Below are 22,242 nucleotides of genomic sequence, written 5' to 3'. Positions count from 1 at the left end.
TAATGGTGTGTGCATTATATACCGTTAGGATTCAGCAAGCTGCAGTGCTTGCCAAAGACTTCACCAATGGTGTACAACCCCTTTAATTTGTGGGGGGAAAAAAGTACAATAAAATTGACTTACTTGGTATCATTATCAACTTGCCAACTGTTACCAAGGCTGTTGGAGTCTGGCTCTAATTCTCCATCTGGGTTTAGGAAGTCATCAGTGATATTCCCATTAAAATTACCGCATAGTCCACACACTTTATTTGCATATCCATGTGGAATAGTTACTACTACTCTATGGTTTCCATCGAATTTTACATTCAGGCCAAATGCTGTTGTGACTACTACATCATGTCCACTCAGGAATATATTAATATCCGGCACTAGCGCTTCTGGCAGCGTCACAATGTTTCCATTGACCTGTATTTACAAAAATATGAGAGAAGAAAAATATAAAATTCTATCGTCTGAGATCATATATTCTACTCTCAACAATCTTATTTATAGAAAACAAGATTGATACATTTGGAACTTAATTTTAGGTTAATCTGTCTTCTTATAATATATTTATTAATGTGAAATAATTAGACTTACCTTGACTACTCTGTTCTTTTCCAATGTGATCCTGTATCCATGTACATCCACATTCACATACTGAACATAGGATACTCTAGTATTTCCTCCTCTGTGCTCATTAGCTGCTTCCACGTTGAAATTTGGAAGATTTGCATTATCATTACAAAGCTTGGATAAAGTGTAGGTGCAGGTTCCCATAAAATGATGAACCTGGTTATCAAAAGTGTAATAGTGCGGGTCTCCACTGACCTCACAAGAACCTATTAATGGAATTATTTAAAACATTAATTTTCTTTATATACTACTTTATTGTAGACTATTGCACTATAAAAATGAGCAGAAGCCTCTATGTACATCTCTATAAAATGACTAGTTCTAAGGAAAAAGCAACATTGATAAATTAAAAAAAGAACTGAATTTTGCACACCAAGCTTTTGTTCTATAGGTTGAAAATACATATACAAATATTAACATAAAAATAAATTATTGCATTGTTTTCCAAGGGGTCAATTGTATGCCAATGTGTGTATTTTGGCATATGGCTCTGTGCACTGACTATAAGGCAATTAATGTTGGGCCTTATGCTGTAAAGAATGTAATTTACATATGTATTCTTAAAAATGGAAATAAATGGAGCAATGTATTTTCATTTAGAATACATCCTTTTTTCATAAATTTACACAATGAGGTGTGAAGGGGCTGGTGTCTAAATTATTAATAAAAAAAACAAACAATATTTAATATTGGAAATATACATTCAACTTAAGAATATTTTTCAAGTGATTTAGATGCAGAAATAATGTATCTATCGAATTAAATTAAAATCCTAAGGGACTTGTCTTCCTGGTAATATATTCTAAGGGCATGCGCACACAACATCTTATAGCCACAAGCGTTTTCACAAAGTTTTGCCAGAAAAAGACGCACTAGGAAAATGTTGGCAGACATTTCCTTAGAAGCTTGGTTGGCAACTTTTTTTTCACCTCTTTATAAAAAATAATGAGTGATTTACAGAAGCCCCCAGAAGAAAGAAGAGATCAGTTTTTTAACTACTTTACTGCTTTCGAAGCCTTAAGAAATGTAGTATAATAAGGTGGCAGTTCAAGTGGATGAGTGACCATTTATTTATTAGTTGTACTAAAACGGAAGAGAAGCCTCTCTTACACCGTAGTTTTTAAATCTTGGTAATTAGCGGAAGTTGAGGCGAGAGGGCATAGTCGCTGCCAGATATCTCTAATAACTGCTTATTACCATTGAAGACAAAGGGATTGGATGTTAAAAATCCCACTTCCCAATCCTTCTCATCACCTGTCAGAGAGAATGAGGAGGCACCATACACATAAGATGGTCAGCCGCAGTAAATTCGGCTGGTTTTGCTGACATTCTTCATATGTATGGGGACTCAAAGTATATGATTTCTAAAAAATAAAAAATATTCAGCTCAATGTATAAAATTAGTCATCAGAAAAGTGTATTAAGTGTCTTAAAAAAGTGACAAAATGTAGAATTGGTGGACGAAGGTTGAACTTTTTTCAACCTATATAACGGTGTAAAAAAAAATTAAAGTCTATTTTTATTGAGAGAGTTATGACAATTAAGCATCAGTTCACTTTCCAGGAGTGGACTTCATAACTTGTCCCTCTGCTTATTGAACAGCCTTTTACAATATTGGAATACATCAGAACATACATATTAACCCCTTAACGACCGCCGATACGCCTTTTAACGGCGGCCGCTAAGGGTACTTAAACCACAGTGCCGTTAATTAACGGCGCTGTGGAAAAAGTGAATAGCGCCCCCCAGAGTTGGATTTTCTCTGGGGTCTCGGTTGCCGAGGGTAGCCGAGACCCCAGAGAACATGATTCGGGGGGTTTTTACCGACCCCCGAGCTGCGATCGCCGGTAATTAACCGTTTACCGGCGGTCGCAACAAAAAAAAAAACGCGATTTGCCTTTTAATTTCTCTGTCCTCCGATGTGATCGCACATCGGAGGACAGAGAAATAGGGTCCCCGATGGCCCCCGATAGCCCCCCAATACTCACCTATCTCCCCCGGTGCTCCTCGTGGCTCCCGATGGGCGCCGCCATCTTTTTTCCGGGAAAAAATGGCGGGCGCACGCGCAGTACGCCCGCCGCCCGGCACCCGGAAGATCTTTGGGGTCTCGGCTGCCGGGGGTAGCCGAGACCCCAAAGAACATGATCGGGGTCAGTTTGCACCGACCCCTGTTTTGCGATCACCGGTAATTAACAGTTTACCGGCGACCGCAAAAAAAAAAAGCGATCTGTAATTCTCTGTCCTCTGATGTGATCGCACATCAGAGGACAGAGAAATAGGGGGATTCGGGGACCCTAACATACTCACCCGGTGTCCCTGGGTCCTCTTCTGTCTTCTCCTGCCAGCCGGCTTTTTCATCATGACGGGCGCATGCGCAGTGCGCCCGCCATCTGCTGCCATCTGCCGGCAGGCAGGAGAAGACGAGTTGGGGCTAAAATTAGGGTTAGGGTTAGAGTTAGGGTTAGGGTTAGGGTTAGAGTTAGGGTTAGAGTTAGGGTTAGAGTTAGGGTTAGGGTTAGGGTTAGGGTTAGAGTTAGGGTTAGAGTTAGGGTTAGGGTTAGGGTTGGGGCTAAATTTAGGGTTAGGGTTAGGGCTAGGGTTAGGGTTAGGCTACTTTCACACTAGCGTTTTTTGGCTTCCGTCGCAATGCGTAGTTGGAGAAAAAACGCATCCTGCAAAAGTGCTTGCAGGATGCGTTTTTTCTCCATTGGCTTGCATTAGCGACGCATTGCGACGGATTGCCACATGTCGTATCCGTCGTGCGACGGATGCGTCGTGCTTTATCGGACCGTCGGAACAAAAAAAGCTACATGTAACTTTTTTGTGCGACGTGTCCGCCATTTCCAACCGCGCATGCGTGGCCGGAACTCCGCCCCTGCCTCCCCGCACCTCACAATGGGGCAGTGGATGCGTTGAAAAAACAGCATCCGCTGCACCCGTTGTGCGGCGCTTACAACGCTAGCGTCGGTACGTCGGCCCGACACACTGTGATGGGCTGAGTACGACGCTAGTGTGAAAGTAGCCTTAGGCTTCTTTCACTTTTGCGTCGGTACGGGGCGGTCGCAATGCGTCGGCCCGACGTACCGACGCACGTTGTGAAAATTGTGCACAACGTGGGCAGCGGATGCAGTTTTTCAACGCATCCGCTGCCCAGTCTATGTCCTGGGGAGGAGGGGGCAGAGTTACGGCCACGCATGCGCGGAAATGGCGGACGCGACGTACAAAAAAAAGGTTACATTGAACTTTTTTTGTGACGACGGGGGCTAAAGTTATGGTTAGGGTTGGGGCTAAAGTTAGGGTTAGAGTTGGGATTAGGGTTAGGGTTTGGATTAGGGTTGGGATTAGTGTTACGTTTGGGATTAGGGTTGGGATTAGGGTTAGGGTTGGGATTAGGGTTAGGGGTGTGTTGGATTTAGGGTTTTGATTAGGGTTATGGTTAGGGTTGAGATTAGGGCTGTTTTGGGGTTAGGGTTGTGATTATCGTTAGGGTTGTGATTAGGATTATGGATCAGGTTGAGATTAGGGTTAGGGGTGTGTTGGAGTTAGGGTTGGAGTTATAATTTGGGGGTTTCCACTGTTTAGGTACATCAGGGGGTCTCCAAACACGATAGCCAATTTTGCGCTAAAAAAGTCAAATGGTACTCTCTCCCTTCTGAGCTCTGCCGTGCGCCCAAACAGTGGTTTACCCCCACATATGGGGCAGCAGCGTACTCGGGATAAATTGGACAACAACTTTTGGGGTCCAATTTCTCCTGTTACCCTTGTGAAAATAAAAACTTGGGGGCTAAAAATCTTTTTTGTTGGAAAAAAAAATATTTTTTTATTTTCACTACTCTGCATTATAAACTTCTGTGAAGCACTTGAGCTTTCAAAGTTCTCACTACATATCTAGATAAGTTCCTTAGGGGGTCTAGTTTCCAAAATTTGGTCACTTGTGGGGGTTTCTACTGTTTAGGTACATTAGGGGCTCTGCAAACGCAACATAACACCCACAGACAATTCTATCAAAGTCTGAATTCCAAAATGGCGCTCCTTCTCTTCCGAGCTCTGCCGTGTGCCAAAACAGTGGTTTACCCCCACATATGGGGTACCAGAATACTCAGGACAAATTGGAGAACAAATATTGGCATCCAATTTCTCTTGTTACCTTTGTGAAAATAAAAATTTGGAGGCTAAAAAAATCTTTTTTGTGGGAAAAAAAATATTTTTTATTTTCACTACTCTGCATTATAAACTTCTGTGAAGCACTTGGGCATTCAAAGTTCTCACCACATATCTAGAAAAGTTCCTTGGGGGGTCTATTTTCCAAAATGGGGTCACTTGTTGGGGGTTTCTACTGTTTAGGTACATTAGGGGTCTGCAAACGCAACATAATGCCCGCAGACAATTCTATCAAAGTCTGCATTCCAAAATGGCGCTCCTTCCCTTCCGAGCTCTGCCGTGTGCCCAAACAGTGGTTTACCCCCACATATGGGGTACCAGCATACTCAGGACAAATTGGACAACAACTTTTGGGGTCCAATTTCTCTTGTTACCCTTGTGAAAATAAAAACTTGGGGGCTAAAAAATCTTTATTGTTAAAAAATATATATTTTTTATTTTCACGACTCTGCATTATAAACTTCTGTGATGCACTTGGGCATTCAAAGTTCTCACTACACATCTAGATAAGTTCCTTGGGGGGTCTAGTTTCCAAAATGGGGTCACTTTTGGGGGGTTTCTACTGTTTAGGCACATCAGGGGCTCTCCAAACGCGACATGGCGTCCGATCTCAATTCCAGTCAATTTTGCATTGAAAAGTCAAATGGCGCTCCTTTGCTTCCGAGCTCAGCCATGCGCCCAAACAGTTGTTTACCCCCACATATGAGGTGTCGGCGTACTCAAGACAAATTGTAAAACAACTTCTGGGGTCCATTTTCTCCTGTTACCCTTGGTAAAATAAAAATTTGGAGGCAAAAAGATCATTTTTGTAGAAAAAATGCGATTTTTTTATTTTCACGGCTCTACGTTATAAACTTCTGTGAAGCACTTGGGGGTTCAAAGTGCTCACCACACATCTAGATAAGTTCCTTAAGGGGTCTAGTTTCCAAAATGGTATCACTTGTGGGGGGTTTCCACTGTTTAGGCACATCAGGGACTCTCCAAACGCGACATGGCATCCGATCTCAATTCCAGCCAATTCTGCATTGAAAAAGTCAAACGGTGCTCCTTCACTTCCAAGCTCTGCGGTGCGCCCAAACAGTGGTTTACCTCCACATATGGGGTATCGACGTACTCAGGAGAAATTGCACAACAACTTTTGTGGTCTAATTTCTCCTGTTACCCTTGTGAAAATAAGAATTTGTGGGCGAAAAAATCATTTTTGTGAAAACAAATGCGATTTTTTATTTTCACGGCTCTACGTTATAAACTTCTGTGAAGCACTTGGGGGTTGAAAGTGCTCACCACACATCTAGATAAGTTCCTTGGGGGGTCTAGTTTCCAAAATAGTGTCACTTGTGGGGGGTTTCCACTGTTTAGGCACATTAGGGGCTCTCCAAACGCGACATGGCGTCCGATCTCAATTCCAGCCAATTCTGCATTGAAACAGTCAAACGGTGCTCCTTCACTTCCAAGCTCTGCAGTGCGCCCAAACAGTGGTTTACCTCCACATATGGGGTATCGGCGTACTCAGCAAAAATTGCACAACAAAATTTGTGGTTAAATTTCTGTTTTTACACTTGTGAAAATTAAAAAAAAATGGTTCTGAAGTAAAATGTTTGCAAAAAAAAGTTAAATGTTCATTTTTTTCTTCCACATTGTTTTAGTTCCTGTGAAGTACGTAAAGGGTTAATAAACTTCTTGAATGTGGTTTTGAGCAGCTTGAGGGGTGCAGTTTTTAGAATGGTGTCACACTTGGTTATTTTCTATCATATAGACCCCTCAAAATCACTTCAAAGGTGATGTGGTCCCTAAAAAAAACATGGTGTTGTAAAAATGAGAAATTGCTGGTCAACTTTTAACCCTTATAACTCCCTAACAAAAAAAAAAATTGTTTCCAAAATTGTGCTGTTGTAAAGTAGACATGTGAGAAATGTTATTTATTAACTATTTTTTGTGACATATCTCTCTGATTTAAGGGCATAAAAATACAAATTTTGAAAATTGCTAAATTTTAAAAATTTTCGCCATATTTCCATTTTTTTCATAAATAATCGCAAGTAATATCGAAGAAATGTTACCACTAACTTGAAGTACAACATGTCACGAAAAAACATTCTCAGAATCAGCGGGATCCGATAAAGCGTTCCAGAGTTATAACCTCATAAAGTGACAGTGGTCAGAATTGTAAAAATTGGCTCGGTCATTAAGTACCAAATTGGCTCTGTCACTAAGGGGTTAAAGTTCATGACCAAGAACAAATTGGTTCATCTATATAAATGCACATTAAACAAATGCATTTGCATTGAATTTGTCAACTTTTTTTACTGTACCTGGAGGACCTGGGGGTTGAGTGGTAGATGGAGAAGTTGTTGTTGTCACGGTGGTGGTAGTTGGGGTGGTAGTTGATGCCCCTGATGAGGTAACGTAAATTGAACCCAGTAAAAATAAAGAAAAAATTTATTTTTTTAGATAATCTGATACAATTAATACAAATGAATAATTTGCACGTGAACCAGTATATACTAATCTCACCAAAAGATTTGTTCACAACAAGTTTGCTGACATGGATTTTGAAGCAGATTCTCCCAAATCCACATTAAAAATGCTTCAAATACTTTTTAGATAGGCTTCCTAATTGTTCCAGTCTATTTTCTTTTAAGAAAAAAGTTATGCAAACCTACCTGTGGCCTGATTCAGACCACCATTACCCCCTTTCCACTACAGCCAGCTTTCAGTACATCTACAATTTGTTTATTTCCTATCCATCTTCCAAGAGCCATAACGTTTCTATTTTTCTTCAGCAAAGCCATATGAGGACCTCATTTTTGCATGACAACTTGATAAATTTAGAGACAATTCATATTACCATATAATGTACTCAAAAAATGAGGAATAAATTCCAAGTGCATTAAAAAGGAGAAAAAAATGCGATTTCCCAGAAGCGTGAGTTAAATGCCGCTGTCAAATTGACAGCGGCATTTAACAGGTTAACAGCAGCGAGTGGATCGTGATTCCACCCGCGGCTGTTAGAGGCACATATCAGCTGTTAAAAACAGCTGACATGTGTAGGGAAAGATGTATGGTTTCTATACAGTATATGCTGTATTATATACAGTAGATATCATATCTACTATAGTAATATGTATGGTTTATAATGTGTATGAAATAAAATATAGCTCTAGTAGGGCCTACAGCAGGAGGGGGAATCTCAGACCCACAGGCCATTTGAGGCCATAGATGACCCTGTATCCGGCTCCTGAGCAGATTCCTATAGGCTGCAGCACTTGGTCCAGCAGTTGCATTTTGACTGCAGTGGGCCCAATAATTTATTTTTGCTTTGTCAGCACATACACACAACATTCACTACTGAACACTGAGGCACATGCAATGAAAGAATATGTCCTGACACCAGTGCCAGCATCAGGACATATTTTGTGGGCAGAGATCTCACGCAATTTGTACAGCCCCCGAAGGATGGTATAAATATCCAAATCGCCCTTGGCAGAGAAAATTTCCTCACTCCTGTTTTACATTATCCTACATAGGAGCAACAATTAGACCTGTTTAATACGCTTGTGAATACCTGGCTCAACCAATGGCTCTCTAAGCCTAAGACTCGGTGGTCGAGCCGGGTATTGTGAGTCAAGTATGGTCCATGCTTCACAAACGTGCCTTAGATTTAGTATTGATCATAAAATTATACGTATTTACCTGTATCCGTTATTGTGCTTGTGGTTGTGGTTGTTATACATGGGATAACTATTAAAAAAAAAGAAAATGAAAACTAAAGATAGTGCTCTGACATAGAATTAATATGTACTGTCCAAGAAAGGAGTAAAATCATAATTCTAAACCTACGGTAGTAAATTATTATATAAGATTCTATTATGAAGTACACAGTTAGGCTATGGTTACACACAGCGTTTTTGCTGCTGGTTTTGAATGCAAAGTTTTGTGTGTTTTTTGCAAATCTTTATTAATTTTAGAACAAACATGTGTATTACACTATAACATCAATGCTCTGATTACATTAATCAAGGTATAATCAGCCAGTATGCTGATAAACTGAGAGTAGCAATGTGCACGTCAAATAGAAAAGAACAAAATAACTACAACATAAATTAGATCAGGCCAAGGGTAAAGATCAATTCCAGATCTAATGTTCCTCAAGGGAACACCTGGGGATTTACATAAGAAGATGTGAAAAAAGGACTCTTCACTAGAAAATATAATTTAGCTTGTAAGTAGAATGAGACAAAGCTATTCATGTTGGAGACGAAGACGGGCTACCAGTCTGAGCAATGGACTCAACCACCTCAGCGTGTACCCCAAAGTCATAGAACTAGGTCATAGCAAGTCTTATTGGCTAACTAGCTAACTAGTAGGTAAGGGGAAGGTAAAGACTAAGTAATTCTAAAGAAGGGTGTGGAAATATTTTGTCCAGGGGAGACATGAGTTTTTAAATTTCTCATGTGTGCGAGTTTCCAAACTAGATAATTCTTTGAGTTGGTATATGTCATGAACCTTCGTGATACACTCCCCTAACGTTGGAGGAGATGAAGACTTCCACTGTGAAGATATCAAGCATTTTGTGGCAGCTAGTAATAGAGGGGTTAAGTCATGCTTCTTTGGTTTAATAGTTTTCGAGAGGAGTGACAATAAGATCTCTTGGGGAGTGAGGTATCGTATCGTTAGACCCATGTGACATAAAGAGGTATTGATACCTCTCCAGAAAGATAATATTCCCGGGCATTGCCAGAAAATGTTGCCTTGGAGCATCTCCAGCACTGTAGCGAATCGCTCTGACCCAAATGGAACAAGTTTCTGTACCACCTAGAGAGAATGTTTTTAATGCAAAGTTTAAGCTGTGTTTAATTTTTCTCTTGTGCATGCTGATAAAGTTTAGTGCATAAAAAATTATCTAATTCAGCTTCATCAGGTTTTGGCACCAAAAACGTAGCAAAGCTTAATACCTGTGTTTTTGCAGCTTTTTTGCACTATTTTTTGGACTACCTATTGCTTTCAAAGGGTGAAAAATGCTGCAAAAATGCTGAAAGAAGTGACATGCTGCATTTTAGAAAAACAAAGCTCTTTGACAAAATAATCAGGAAAAAAAAACAAAGACAGTGCATGAGCTTTCTGAAATCTCATAGATTTGCTGGTACTGTGAAACTCAGATGAAATTTTGTATAACAAATGCAGCAAAAACGCTACATGTGAACATAGCCTTAAATAGGTTTTTGTACTTTTTTGCTCTTACTGCTCCCCTAAATAATCCAGCACATTGTTCGAGAGGTATGGCCTTATTTTTTTAATGCTAACCTTTCTGATCTTTTCCAAGTGGGCGTTGCTCACAGGATTCTCTGGGGGAATGTTTTCAAGTTCCTCTGCATAATTACTCTGTGAGCGCAGCCCCAAAATAAAAACTATAAAATTAGTACTAAATAAAAGGCCTATATTTCCTGGAACTGAATGACAGATTTAATAGAAAAACAAAAAAGGGATGGCATGCTCGGGGGAGCAGCTGGAGTTCACTAACAACAAAAATTGGTGACTTTTAATTTGTTGACAGGTCCTCTTTAAATTAATGTTTTCCTGTGAATCCCATCCAACATGGTAGTTATGGGGGTCTTCAGCAGATAACCTATTAGCGTCCCAAATTTATATCACAGGAGCCAATGATAGTCAGTGCATGAGTACACCAGTGAAAGCGCTATTAAATGCCGCTATTAGTGATTGGCAGTGGCATTTACATGGTTAATCAGAAGCAATATGAGCGGCCTCCTGTCACAGCTGTTATAGACTGATGCTGGCTGTGTAACATAGTCAGTGCCTGCTCAGTATGGGAACTAAGCCGCACCATTCTCCAACATCATGAATGTAATGTCCAGTTACATTAAGGTGTATAAATGGCCTAAAAAAGCCTAACCTAATGTAAATTATTATTGCTGCATACCTGTTGGTGTTGAAGTTTTTGCAGTGGTGGTTGTGGTTGTGGTGGTGGTAGTAGTTGTTGCTTTAACTAAAAAGACAATTATTGCCATGATTATCATTCATTAACATTACAGTATGATTCTTAGTAATAATATAATGCCACAATAACTCAACAAATATAAATGTCATCTTCTTTTTCTACTTATTATATCTAACTCCCCACTACTCAACCTTCTCAGATGAGACTAAAACCTCTAAATAAAAAGTAATATGCCGTGATAACACCAGCAGTACATATTTTCCATGCAAGATTTCTGTTGATAGGAAAAAAAATACTGAAAAAATGTTTATAAAAACCATTATGGGTAAAAAAAAATCAACAGATAATCATTATTTTTAAAGAAGCTTTAGTCCTGCAGATTTACACTGGACATGGCTCACAAATTGATTTTAAAACAGGAAATACGAGAGATGTGCGAATAAATTCAAATGGAATTGGTATGCAGATTTTTTGTAATTCGTTTCTGTTTGGATTCAGCAACAGTGCAGCTGCTGGCTGTCATATTTCTGAACCCTAAAAAGGCATATAAAATTATTATAATCACCACTCTGGCCCGTCCGCTTTACCTGTCCAGTCCTTGCTGCATCTTCAGAACACCCATGCTTGTGCGGAAATCGCAAGCTGGTACATTCGGCTTTTAAGAGGGCTTGGGAGGGTTCTGCGCAAGTGCACGAAAGGTCATGATGTTACAGAGATATGCCATGACCTTGCACACATATGCGCAGAACACTCCCAGGCTCCATTAAAGAAGTACCAGCCCAGCGTGAGACCTTCTTGGATTCCAGCATGAGAGCAGTGATCTGCACGTACAGCGAGGATCAGATCAGTGGAGGGGCTGTAGAAATGGGCCATACGGTAAGTATTAGGATTTTTTTTATGTTTCACTTATTACATTTATTATGCTCTGAAGTCTATCTATTCTAGACATAATAAAACATAATAAGGGACATGATATTTGCAGAGAATAATTTCTCCATGAATAGAATTTCCCAGTAAAAAGCAAACAACAGGCAAATTCGAATTTTGCAAGCACCACTCATTTCTAAAGTTAATATAAAAAAATATTATTGGATATACAATATTTGATTGCTGCAAAACTGTCCAAAAACATGAAACATGGGCTGTCCATACAATTCTTGCAAAGGCATTCTAACATTTCATTGCAGAATAAGCAGCTGCATGAGAACGTAGAGCTGCAGCAACAGGAAGCCAGCTGTCAGACACAGCGGTACTCCGAATAGACCCAGATCACCTCTGCAGTTCAGCCAAGCAGAAAAAATTAGAAAAAAAATTATTAAGCTGCTTCTAATTCAAATCACTATTGGACAAAACATGAAATGAAAATTAAAACCCATGAAAAATAGCCAAAAATTATTTAAATATCTGAGAGTGAACATTTTTTAGAGCTCTTAAAGCGCAAATAAATTAAAAAAATTGTGGTTGATCATTAACTGCGGATAATGACCTGGTCTTGGAATGGTTGAGAGCAATATTTTCATCTGTACGTTTCATTAAATATATCAAGTACTACTCTACAAGCTGAAAGTATAGATTTGACTAGTGCAAATAGTCCATATTTTCTCTATAAGAAACATAATATGTGGTATACACTGTAAAAATTATTAATTTGTTACTTACCACAATATCCAGGTGTAAGAGAGATGTCATCTATGGCCACATCACTACGATAGTCTTCTCCTATCCTGCCTTCTATGAAAATCTGTAAACATAATGTATAATAAAGTATCTGACATGTTCTCCTCTATGTTTTTGTGAAATCATGATAGATCAGAATATTCTATATTTTGTGCACTATGAGAAGGTGATTGGCTTCATACGGCACATTCTGTAATCCTCCTGAATGTCCTCTCTGCATGTTAATTACATTTGCTGCTCATGAATATTCATTAGCGCTTTAGCCATTTTAGAATAAATCATTTAGTAGCTTCCTCAACAAACTGATTGGACTGTCTTATGATCATAAATTGTACAAGAGTGAGTGTGATTTGTTAAAGCCATCAAATGAAGCTTCAATATTTAGAAATCGGATAATCCCGTAGATTTATTCAGTAAAATTAAATGAAAAATGCATAACTGGACATTAAAAACTAATGAACATTATTATTGTTTGATTGAATCTTTTGAAAATAATGCATTGCAATATAACCTTGAAGGGATCTTATCAGCTGAACTATTGGAAGCCAGAATCTGAGACCATCTCCTTTATTGCATCCATGTATTTTTCACTCTGCAGTGTTTCCTAGTAAATATTCTTTGAAATAATGCATCTGGGATGACTAGTTCAAAAGTCATGTTCTCTCTTTCCCACTTCCCTAGACCGACAAGTCTTTCCTTATTTTTGTATATAGGGATTGACCAGTCGGTGAAAGGGAGCATGCAGGGTGGGGAGAAACTGTGGGGGCCTACCTCCTGGACTAGTCCTCCTGGTTGCATCATTCCTTAGTTGCAATGGTTATTTAAAACATGTTTTCTATTACATGCTGCAACACTTTAAAGTAAAACATACCTGGTTGCAATAGCAGAGGCGGGCGCTGATTTATGCTTACTGTGATTTCCTTAAACTGCAACATTGATCGATACTGCTATGGTGTAAAGTACATACTGTATGTACCATAGCCTTTAAGACTCAACCATTGAAAGGAAAATTTGGCTTATATTAGAAATAATCTCAAATAAAATTTAGTTAGAATTCTCTGATGTCTCCCAAGGTTCATCACAAATCTTGAAAATATAAGTGACATAGTAATTGTATATTTGCATATATAATGCATGTATGAAGTAAGTGTATACTGTATAAGTTAGTTTTGTTTCTTAATTGCTAATTATGTATGAATAATAAAGAAACAAGCACAACATTACCTGGATAATGTCACTGTCAGGCAAGTAAATCTCTTCTAACAGCCATTCATGACCATGATTTCCTTCTAGGTAGGTCACATATTCTATACCATCGTCTCTTAAGACAGCCACACGCAGCTCCATGTACTCTGCTTTTCCATACATGTGGTACCAGAACCTGAGGCACTGGTAGCCAGTGAAACAATTAGCAGGACTCTCCAATCTTGCCATGTCTCCTTCTTTTGACTTCTCACCATCAATGTAGAGATAGTATCCATCTGAAATAAGAATTCAGGCATCACTTTGGGGCGTGGAATGGTTCTAATTTTTAATACATTTTGTAACTTTTATAGAAGAAGACCAATACCTCCTGTTGTGTGGTCAATGGAAGGTCCAGTGAGTTCAGATGGTGTAGCACCTCTCCAGCGTATCCAGTCAATAGTATCTGACTTTGATTGTTTCCAGTTACAGAAACCAGAATCAAAAGAGCAGCCTATGTCACATTTCCCTAAATATGGAAGAGCGAACACAAACACATATCAGTATGTCATATCTGAGTGCAATTTACAGAAATTGCAGAAGGTCACTTTTCTTTTTTGTCTTGTGGAATTGGTTTCCATTTTTTGCACTTATTTTATTAAATGGCATGTGCGGTTCATGAATATTGTACAAAAGTCTAAATGTCCCGGAAGTATTTCGCTGTGTTCCGGGACATAGTGCGCCGGCGCATGCGCACTAATGCTTTTCGGCTTTGGCCACAGTTGGGCAAAGCATACTGCGCGTGCGCAAGGCAAAATTGCTTTGCGCACGCGTGTTCTACACAGGAAACCTAATCAAATTCAAGACAATATTGCGGCCAGCGGGAAAGGAAGGGGTCAATGAAAGAACAGAAAACACCGCCCATCGGACCGTAAACAGGGCCCGCCAAATTCAGATGACAGAGTCCCTTTAATTATATACATATGACACAGATCTAAGGCTGGTTTCACATTTGCAGTCAGGAGGGTTGCGGATGGCAGCGTACTTCCTCCCTTCTTACTCCTTGAAGCCCCGCCTACGCTCCGCTTACTGCTCCATGCGTCCTGCATTGCCCTGCGTACCTATCTTTTTACATTTTGTGCTTCTGTGCGGTCGCTGCATATGTCCAATTGCCACATGCAGACGCATCCGCATACAACGCACATCCCTGCATACCCAATGTTAAAGATAGGTACGCAGGACGATGCAGGATGTATGGAGCAGTGGGCGCAGCGTAGGCGGGGCTTCAAGGAGGAAGAATGGAAGAAGTACGCTGCCATCCGCAGCCCTCCCGACCGCAAATGTGAAACTAGCCTTAGTCATATTAGTTTGTTATTGACATCCTCAAAAGAATAATCTTGTAGTGAGATAATTGACATTTCATGCACTTCTGAAATGAAACATAAATAGAAATAAATCAAGGTAGATGAGCGCCCAGCACCAGGCGATTTGACTCTCTATTGTAAATACCTTACCCGATGGCTCTTGTTGCTGTTGTTGCAATCCGATGAGATTTACTTTCATCTACCTTGAAAATTCCCCTTCATTTTTTTTTGCCATCACCATGACATGGTTATGTTTTTATACAGTTCTTCTTTTGGGCATGTCCATAACCAACTACTATGACGTAGATCTTTGTTACATGTATAGAAGAAATACTAAGATGATTCAAAGAGATGATTTTCTCTAATTCAGACATTTTCTTTATTAAATTTGGATCATTGTGAATGAATTTATCTCTCATAAAGTACATTTTTTTACTTCTTTCCTTTTTTTAACTAATATGAAATGATAGTTATGTGATAATTGTAATTAAGATTGCGAATTACTTTTAATGTGTGACATGCATATGCATATGACTTTTAGATGTTTTGCTTATTTACACATGTATGCGATCATATTTTGGACATATATCTTTTAGCACCTGATGAAGTCCCGTGTCACAAGGCCGAAACATCATTGACCTGTTTGAATTGCCTGAATAATGATTTGTTACATTATTTGGAGTGCCAGCTATCGCTTATCTTCTACATAAAAAAGGGACTTCAAAAAAGACCCAAATTAAAAGAAAAATTTGTCATAAATTTAACAAAATAGGCATAAAAACACACAATATTAAATTGGGATCCTCATGTTTTGGCCTTTAGGTTATATATATATTAACATATTTAATTAAACCCAATTTCACAAGAATAATATAGTTATGGAGATCTTTCACAGATTCCATATTTTTTCTTCTTACCTTGTGTAGTCGAAACAATTGGTTTTGGAGTGATTGTAGGCTTATCTAAAAAAATGAGAGCATAATAACATTGATCTAAAAGTTGTTTGAAATACAATGTACCATTTAATCTTTTTAATTAGGTCATGACTATTGAATAATACATTTGGTTGAACTTTGTTTTAAGTTTTATTATTTACATGAAAAAAAATGTTATTTTTACTTAGCGATGTTTGTTTTTTTGCCTGTAGTGGATGTTGAAGATATTGGAGGGGATTGTAATGGGGTGCGACATGTCAGGATGGAAAAAGCAACTATAGTAGACTTTACAGTGGATGTGACAGTGGTAGGAGGTGTAGTTTTCGATTGGATAGTGGTGCTTGGGATTGTAGGAATAATAGTTTAAGTAGTTTAACTTGTAGAAGGGGAAACAATTGATATTGAGTTGGTAAAATGTATAAACAAGTGGAAAAATGATCACTCATGTTATAGAAGAATCAGTGCTATGCTAACCATAGACTGAATTTTTGTCATGGAGATCCATCACCCAATCTTTAAGAATCACATGTAACCAAATTCTATTTGTAATCCATAGTAACTAAAGCGGTAGAAAATATTGTACAGAAAATGTGCTGCTCACTTATTTTTCAGATTTAAAAATTTTGGGAGCATATTCATTTTTAACCAAGTTCACTTAATCATAAGGAGCCTATTGTATGTATCAGTTCCAGCTTATTAGCTAAGCTTACACATATTTCAATGAATGCTTTGCAACAATTAAAGAGGGGGCTATCCGGGATTTGAAAATTACTTTATACGAGGAAAATTAAAAAATAATACACATGACCACAGATAATATTACATGACCACAGACCCGTCTGTACTCAATTGTCTATTGTGTCTCGCCCAGCTCCTCCTCTCTGTCTCTGTCTCCTCTCTGTCTCAAGTGTGAATATGACCCCAGCAGGTATCTGTTCTAACATTTCTCAAACCTTAAGGGTACCGTCACACAGTACCATTTTCATCGCTACGATGGCACGATTTGTGACGTTGCAGCGTCGTATGATTATCGCTCCAGCGTCGTAGACTGCGGTCACACGTTGCAATACACGGCGCTGGAGCGATAATTTCATGACGTATTTGCGATGTTGAAGCCGTTGGTTACTGTGCGCACATCGTATACAACCTGTGTCACACGATGCGATTATGCCGCCACAGCGGGACACTAGACGACAAAAGAAAGTTTCAAACGATCTGCTACGACGTACGATTCTCAGCGGGGTTCCGGATCGCAGTAGCGTGTCAGACACTACGATATCGTGACGATATCGCTAGAACGTCACGAATCGTGCCGTTGTAGCGATGAAAATGGCACTGTGTGACGGTACCCTTAGTCACAAGGATATATAAGGATTGCCATGATGTTCAACTTCCTAAACTAGATTCTACCTAGATCTTAGATCTGAAATATGCATCTATCTAGTGCATGTAGCCCGAACATCAGTGTACCATGTTTACTGTTATGAGCATTCAGTTCCTTATCTTTGAATTTCCTCTTATACTCTGCACATAGTTACTTACTTATCACTTTATTAGCCTTTCATTTTATAACATTTATCGTGTTCATTAAATATCATGCAGTAAAACCATTTACCTGGTGTAGTTGAAGTTGTGGTTCCTACTGTGTCACAGCCAATAGTTGTAGGAGTAATAGTAGTAGTTGTTGTAGTTGCAGTGGTGGTTGTTTTGGGTGGACTTGTGCTTTTTATTTCTCCTAATAGGCAAAAATAACATCTATGTTATAAAATACAATATAACATTTAATAATACATTATGATAAAAAGGAGTTAACTTCTTACCACAATTAGCTTCCTGTCTCCAATCGCCAAGCATGACTCCTATTGCTTCACATGCTGCAGCATAAAATTCTAGTGAGCTGCAGAAATAAGTATCATTCCCTCCTGTTGCACATTGGTCATACACGCAACTCTCAAAGTATTGATATGGTGGAATGAGAGCATGACACTGTGCAAAGGGGCCATTGAGCAGCTTTATTATTTCACACTTAGCCTCAGCTTCTTGCTCTAGGCTGGGAAGGCACGTAGGTGGAGGAGGAGGAGTAGGGTCACATCTACAGAAATATAGATATAGCAAAGATAGATCTCACATTGCAAAAAAATGACTATATGGAAAAGTGAATGGACAAATGGACAGATAAGATAAGAAAATACTCACGGCCATCCATCATCTGGTACTCGCCAGCTGTTTCCAAAGTCATTGACATCAGTTACAATACTGCCATTGCGAGTTGTGAAGTCATCAAAGCGGTTATCATTGTATGTGCCACACAATCCACACAATTTATCTTTGTATTTCTCACTCAAAATAACAAATAATTCATGATCTCCATTGAATTTAATCTGGAGTCCAAAATTGGTGTTAACTTCTACGTACTGGCCACTTCTTATGATGCTTATACCAAACACGTCAGCAGGGAGAGTAACTAAAACATTGTTTACCTGCAAAGCAAAGGTAGAGGAGAATTATAATGTAAAGTTAAAAAAAAAAAGAAATATTACACTAATTTTTTACAAAAATTAAAAAAAGAAAATACTTTTACAAATAACTAATAAATATTTAGCATTTAGTGAAAAATATGTTTAGTAAAAAAATTGAAAAAATGCAATTGGATATTGTCCAATACAATAACAGAATGCTGTCTCCTTTTATGACACAACCACTTAATATCCAAAAACATTCCAACACTTTTTTCTCTCAAACTTCAAGCTATCTGATATAGGGTAACTATATTATCCTGTATTAGCAGAATTCTATGGTATTACAGTAAAATATGGGTAGACTTGTAATGAAATAATTTAACTTACATGCACAATATTGTTCTTCTCGATCCAGATGTGCACACCATCCACAGTCAGAGCAACCGAATTTATGGCTGTCCAGCTTGGGTTGCCTCTGTGTTCATTGCGTGCAGTGACAACAAAGCTGTGAGATGTATTGGCACAGGTCTCTGATACAGTGTAGTTACAAGATCCTTGGAAATGGTGAAGTGTGCCATCAAATGTGGAGTAGTGCGGGTCACCATAAATGTGGCAAGTTGCACTTCTTGGTTGGTAGCAGCCCAATAATCCATTTTGAACCTTACAGATTTCATCTTCTGGACAAGACATAGGTAAACAGGAGACCATGTTGTTATCCTGACATTGACATCTCCTCTCACAGTTTCCTTCAATGAATTCATCACCTCTCTGTAAAAAAAAAAATCAGCAACTGCTTACAAAACTCAACAACATTTTCAGCAAAAATTCAGCAAGTACAATAAGAGCAAAAAATATCAAATATTCCGTTGGACACTTACGTTATAATACTGGTCATTGTACAAGCATCCACATTGTGATTTAGAAACGCAATCTCCTCCACTGAGAATGTGCCCGTCTTTACATTCACACCCTTCCACACATGGAGAGGTGCATTTCTCTGGAGCCTGTGGATCCAGACAGGTTGCTGGACATGCAGTCATACATTCCTTGTAATCGCTATTGCTTGGGCATTCTTTATGTCCTGTTAAATCCAGTGCAAAAAATTTGCCAAAATTAGGCTAAGTTCAGTTGGCCATATAAAAACATCATCAAATTTTCACACAGAAAAATGTAAGATTTTTCATCTGTATTGTGATCCGTAGTTTCCATTCGACATTCATTTTTATCCACCAGCAGTGAATAAAATTTAAAAGACCAAATACAGTTTTCTATACTAACAATTGCAGTGTACCCGTAGAAAACAGATGCTGTATGACTTATCCACATGGGATCCTATTTTTTTGTGCACCCATATACTTGAATAGAAGAGTTTCACCTGAAATATGGAGGAGACTAGTACATGCTGTGATGTTTTCATGTGGACATTTGGTCCTAGTAAAAAAAGGTCATCTTAACAGCACCACTGAATAGCGTTGGTCCTATTGATGACCGTTTGATATTTTTTCCCCAGACAATAGACTTAAGCATATTAGAACTAAAGCTGTCAACACTTTTACATTTTGTACTTACCGCAAGATGTAATGTTTCTCCAGCTTGGGATGGTGACTCCTTGTTTCTGACAGGCATCAGCATATGCTTCTAAAGCACTGCACAAAATATCTTTGCCTCCATCTAATGCGCAGAGATCAAACACACAGCTTTCAAAGAAACTCTCCGGATCGACAACATCGTGACATACACTGAACAGATCATCTTTACTTGTTAGAACACCACAGAATGCATTGCTTTCATAGAGGCTCTCGTCCTCTGGGGGACAAGTTGGCGGTGGAGGTGGAGGTGGTTGATCTGTGCAGGACGGGTCATTTTTGTCATAGACTATCCAACTGTTTCCTAATTCATTTGAATTTTGGGCCAATTGTCCATCGGGCATAAGGAAGTCATCTGGTCTATGATTGTTGTAGTTGCCGCACATGCCACAAACTTCCCCAGAGAATGCATCAGGTATTTTCAATTCCACGGAATGATCAGTGTCGTAAGCAACTCTAAGTTTGAAGTCAGTTTCTAAAATGACATATCTTCCACTCATTTCCACTTTTACTGCACCTCCATTCAAACTGACAGGAAGAGTTTTCCACAATTCATCAACCTGCAAACACATTGATGATTGAAAGAGTGATGTATTCAGCAATAAGCAGACATGTACCAGCAAATCAACGTTATATTGAGTATAAATGAAGACGTCTTACCAAAATGCGGGAGTTTTCTTTGTTCACAATCTGTATTTGGTAGCCATAGACATCAACAATCACTCTCTGCACATATGAGACAGATGGATTTCCCCTATGTACATTCTTGGCTTCCACATTAAAGTATGGTAATGAAGAGTTAGTGCATAATTTAGAGAGAGTATATGTGCACAGACCCATGAAGTGATGGACCTGCTTGTCATAGGTTTCGTAATGAGGGTCATTGTGGACTCTGCAGGTACCGTAACTGTAATAAACACAGCCAGGGATGCCATTCATCACTGAACAGTATTGGTCACTTCGACATGCATCACTCTTACAGATTAGGCTGCTTCCAGCTGAAGGACATCTGCATATTGTGGAGCACGTGTCATCTGTCCAAAATTCAGACCCAACAGGGTAATGCTTATCATTTTCCCAACAGCCACACTGGAGACTGGGCACACATTCCTTGTTGAACAAAACGTAGCCAGGATCACATATGCAGGACTCGGTGCAAGGCAGATTGCAATAAGATGGAGATACTGGATTCACACAGGTTGCTGGACAGGCAGTCCCACATGGTTCATAATGGCTGTTTTCTGGACACTGGAGAACTGTAAAACGAAATTAGAAATATATAAGAGTAAAAATAAAAACATAAAGGGATAACCACATTACCTATTTATTGTCGTTCATGTAGTTGCTGATACTTTTGGTGGAGTTTTCTTCCATGTTTAGTTCATGTAGTTATACTTAACAAAAATAGACTTTTATAGGGAACCTGTCAGCAGGAATGTGCACAGTAACCTACAGACAGTGTCAGGTCAGCCCCGTTATACTGATTAAAATGATACTGTGGTTGATGAAATCCATCTTGTGGTTGTTTTTTAATCTATATTTCCAGTTTTGAGTTGATGATATGCTCGTGCTATTCATAATAATGCAGACTGATGGCAGGTCACTAATCCCTCACTGACCTGCCCCCTAGTTTGCATAATGAATATCTGTACATTCTTAAGAAAGAAAAAAATGCTTCTGAAGGTAGGTGCCAGCCATATTCACATGTTTAATGTCCCAATAATATATGTGGTTGATATTATTCAGATGAAAAAAACCAAACCAATAATTTTTCCTTCTCCAGCAAGATGATGCCGTCGGCGCATGAGCAGTAGCAGCTATCAAATCACCTATATAAACCGATAGCTGCTACTGCTAAGGCACAGAGGCACCATTTTAAAATTGATTTATTTCTTCTTTTTTTATCTGAATAACATCAATCACATTTGTTATTGGGACATTAAACATGCAATTATGCTGCAGAGCAGGTACCACGGCCTGCACCTGCCTGCAGAAGGATTTTTTTTTCTTCAGTATGCACAGGTATTCATTATGAAAAACTAGGTGACAGGTCACTGAGGGATCAGTGACCTGTCAGAAGCCATACAGATGAATAGCTAAGCAGAGCCTCACGTGAAGACCCCCACACAGGCTGCCCCGAAGCACAGGCACATCATTAGCTTAAAATAAAGATTACACAACAACCAAGGCAGATTTCATCAACCAAGGGATCATTTTAATCACTGACCTGACACTGTCTGTAGGTTACTGTGCACAATCCTGCTGATAGGTTCACTTTAACATTACATCAATTAAGCAGAGAATG

At 39.0% G+C, this 22,242-nt stretch overlaps 1 protein-coding gene across 6 annotated transcripts in view; it reads right to left on the bottom strand.

Annotated features, from left to right (window-relative positions):
- Positions 1–21,210, bottom strand: part of LOC143808059 (IgGFc-binding protein-like) — a 210,735-nt gene extending 189,525 nt beyond the window's left edge. For 3 of the 6 annotated variants that reach the window (XM_077290315.1, XM_077290316.1, XM_077290317.1), the window contains exons 1-16: positions 20,598–21,210; positions 19,921–20,497; positions 19,230–19,432; positions 18,739–19,119; positions 18,089–18,372; positions 17,713–17,984; positions 17,508–17,627; positions 15,875–15,919; positions 13,982–14,122; positions 13,636–13,892; positions 12,394–12,475; positions 10,717–10,782; positions 8,472–8,519; positions 7,091–7,171; positions 582–823; positions 124–407 (exon numbers count right to left, since the gene is read on the bottom strand). In XM_077290315.1, the coding sequence (XP_077146430.1) occupies positions 124–407; positions 582–823; positions 7,091–7,171; positions 8,472–8,519; positions 10,717–10,782; positions 12,394–12,475; positions 13,636–13,892; positions 13,982–14,122; positions 15,875–15,919; positions 17,508–17,627; positions 17,713–17,984; positions 18,089–18,372; positions 18,739–19,119; positions 19,230–19,432; positions 19,921–20,497; positions 20,598–20,876 (3,362 nt within the window). In that variant the 5' untranslated portion in view covers positions 20,877–21,210. The remainder of the gene's footprint in view (positions 1–123; positions 408–581; positions 824–7,090; positions 7,172–8,471; positions 8,520–10,716; positions 10,783–12,393; positions 12,476–13,635; positions 13,893–13,981; positions 14,123–15,874; positions 15,920–17,507; positions 17,628–17,712; positions 17,985–18,088; positions 18,373–18,738; positions 19,120–19,229; positions 19,433–19,920; positions 20,498–20,597) is intronic. The other 3 variants (XM_077290318.1, XM_077290320.1, XM_077290319.1) reach the window with 3 other exon arrangements.
- Between the last annotated feature and the right edge of the window lie 1,032 nt (positions 21,211–22,242).

Source organism: Ranitomeya variabilis, chromosome 2 (genome assembly GCF_051348905.1).
Source record: "Ranitomeya variabilis isolate aRanVar5 chromosome 2, aRanVar5.hap1, whole genome shotgun sequence".
Classification (NCBI taxonomy): domain Eukaryota; kingdom Metazoa; phylum Chordata; class Amphibia; order Anura; family Dendrobatidae; genus Ranitomeya; species Ranitomeya variabilis.
This window is presented reverse-complemented; position numbering and strand designations above follow the sequence as displayed.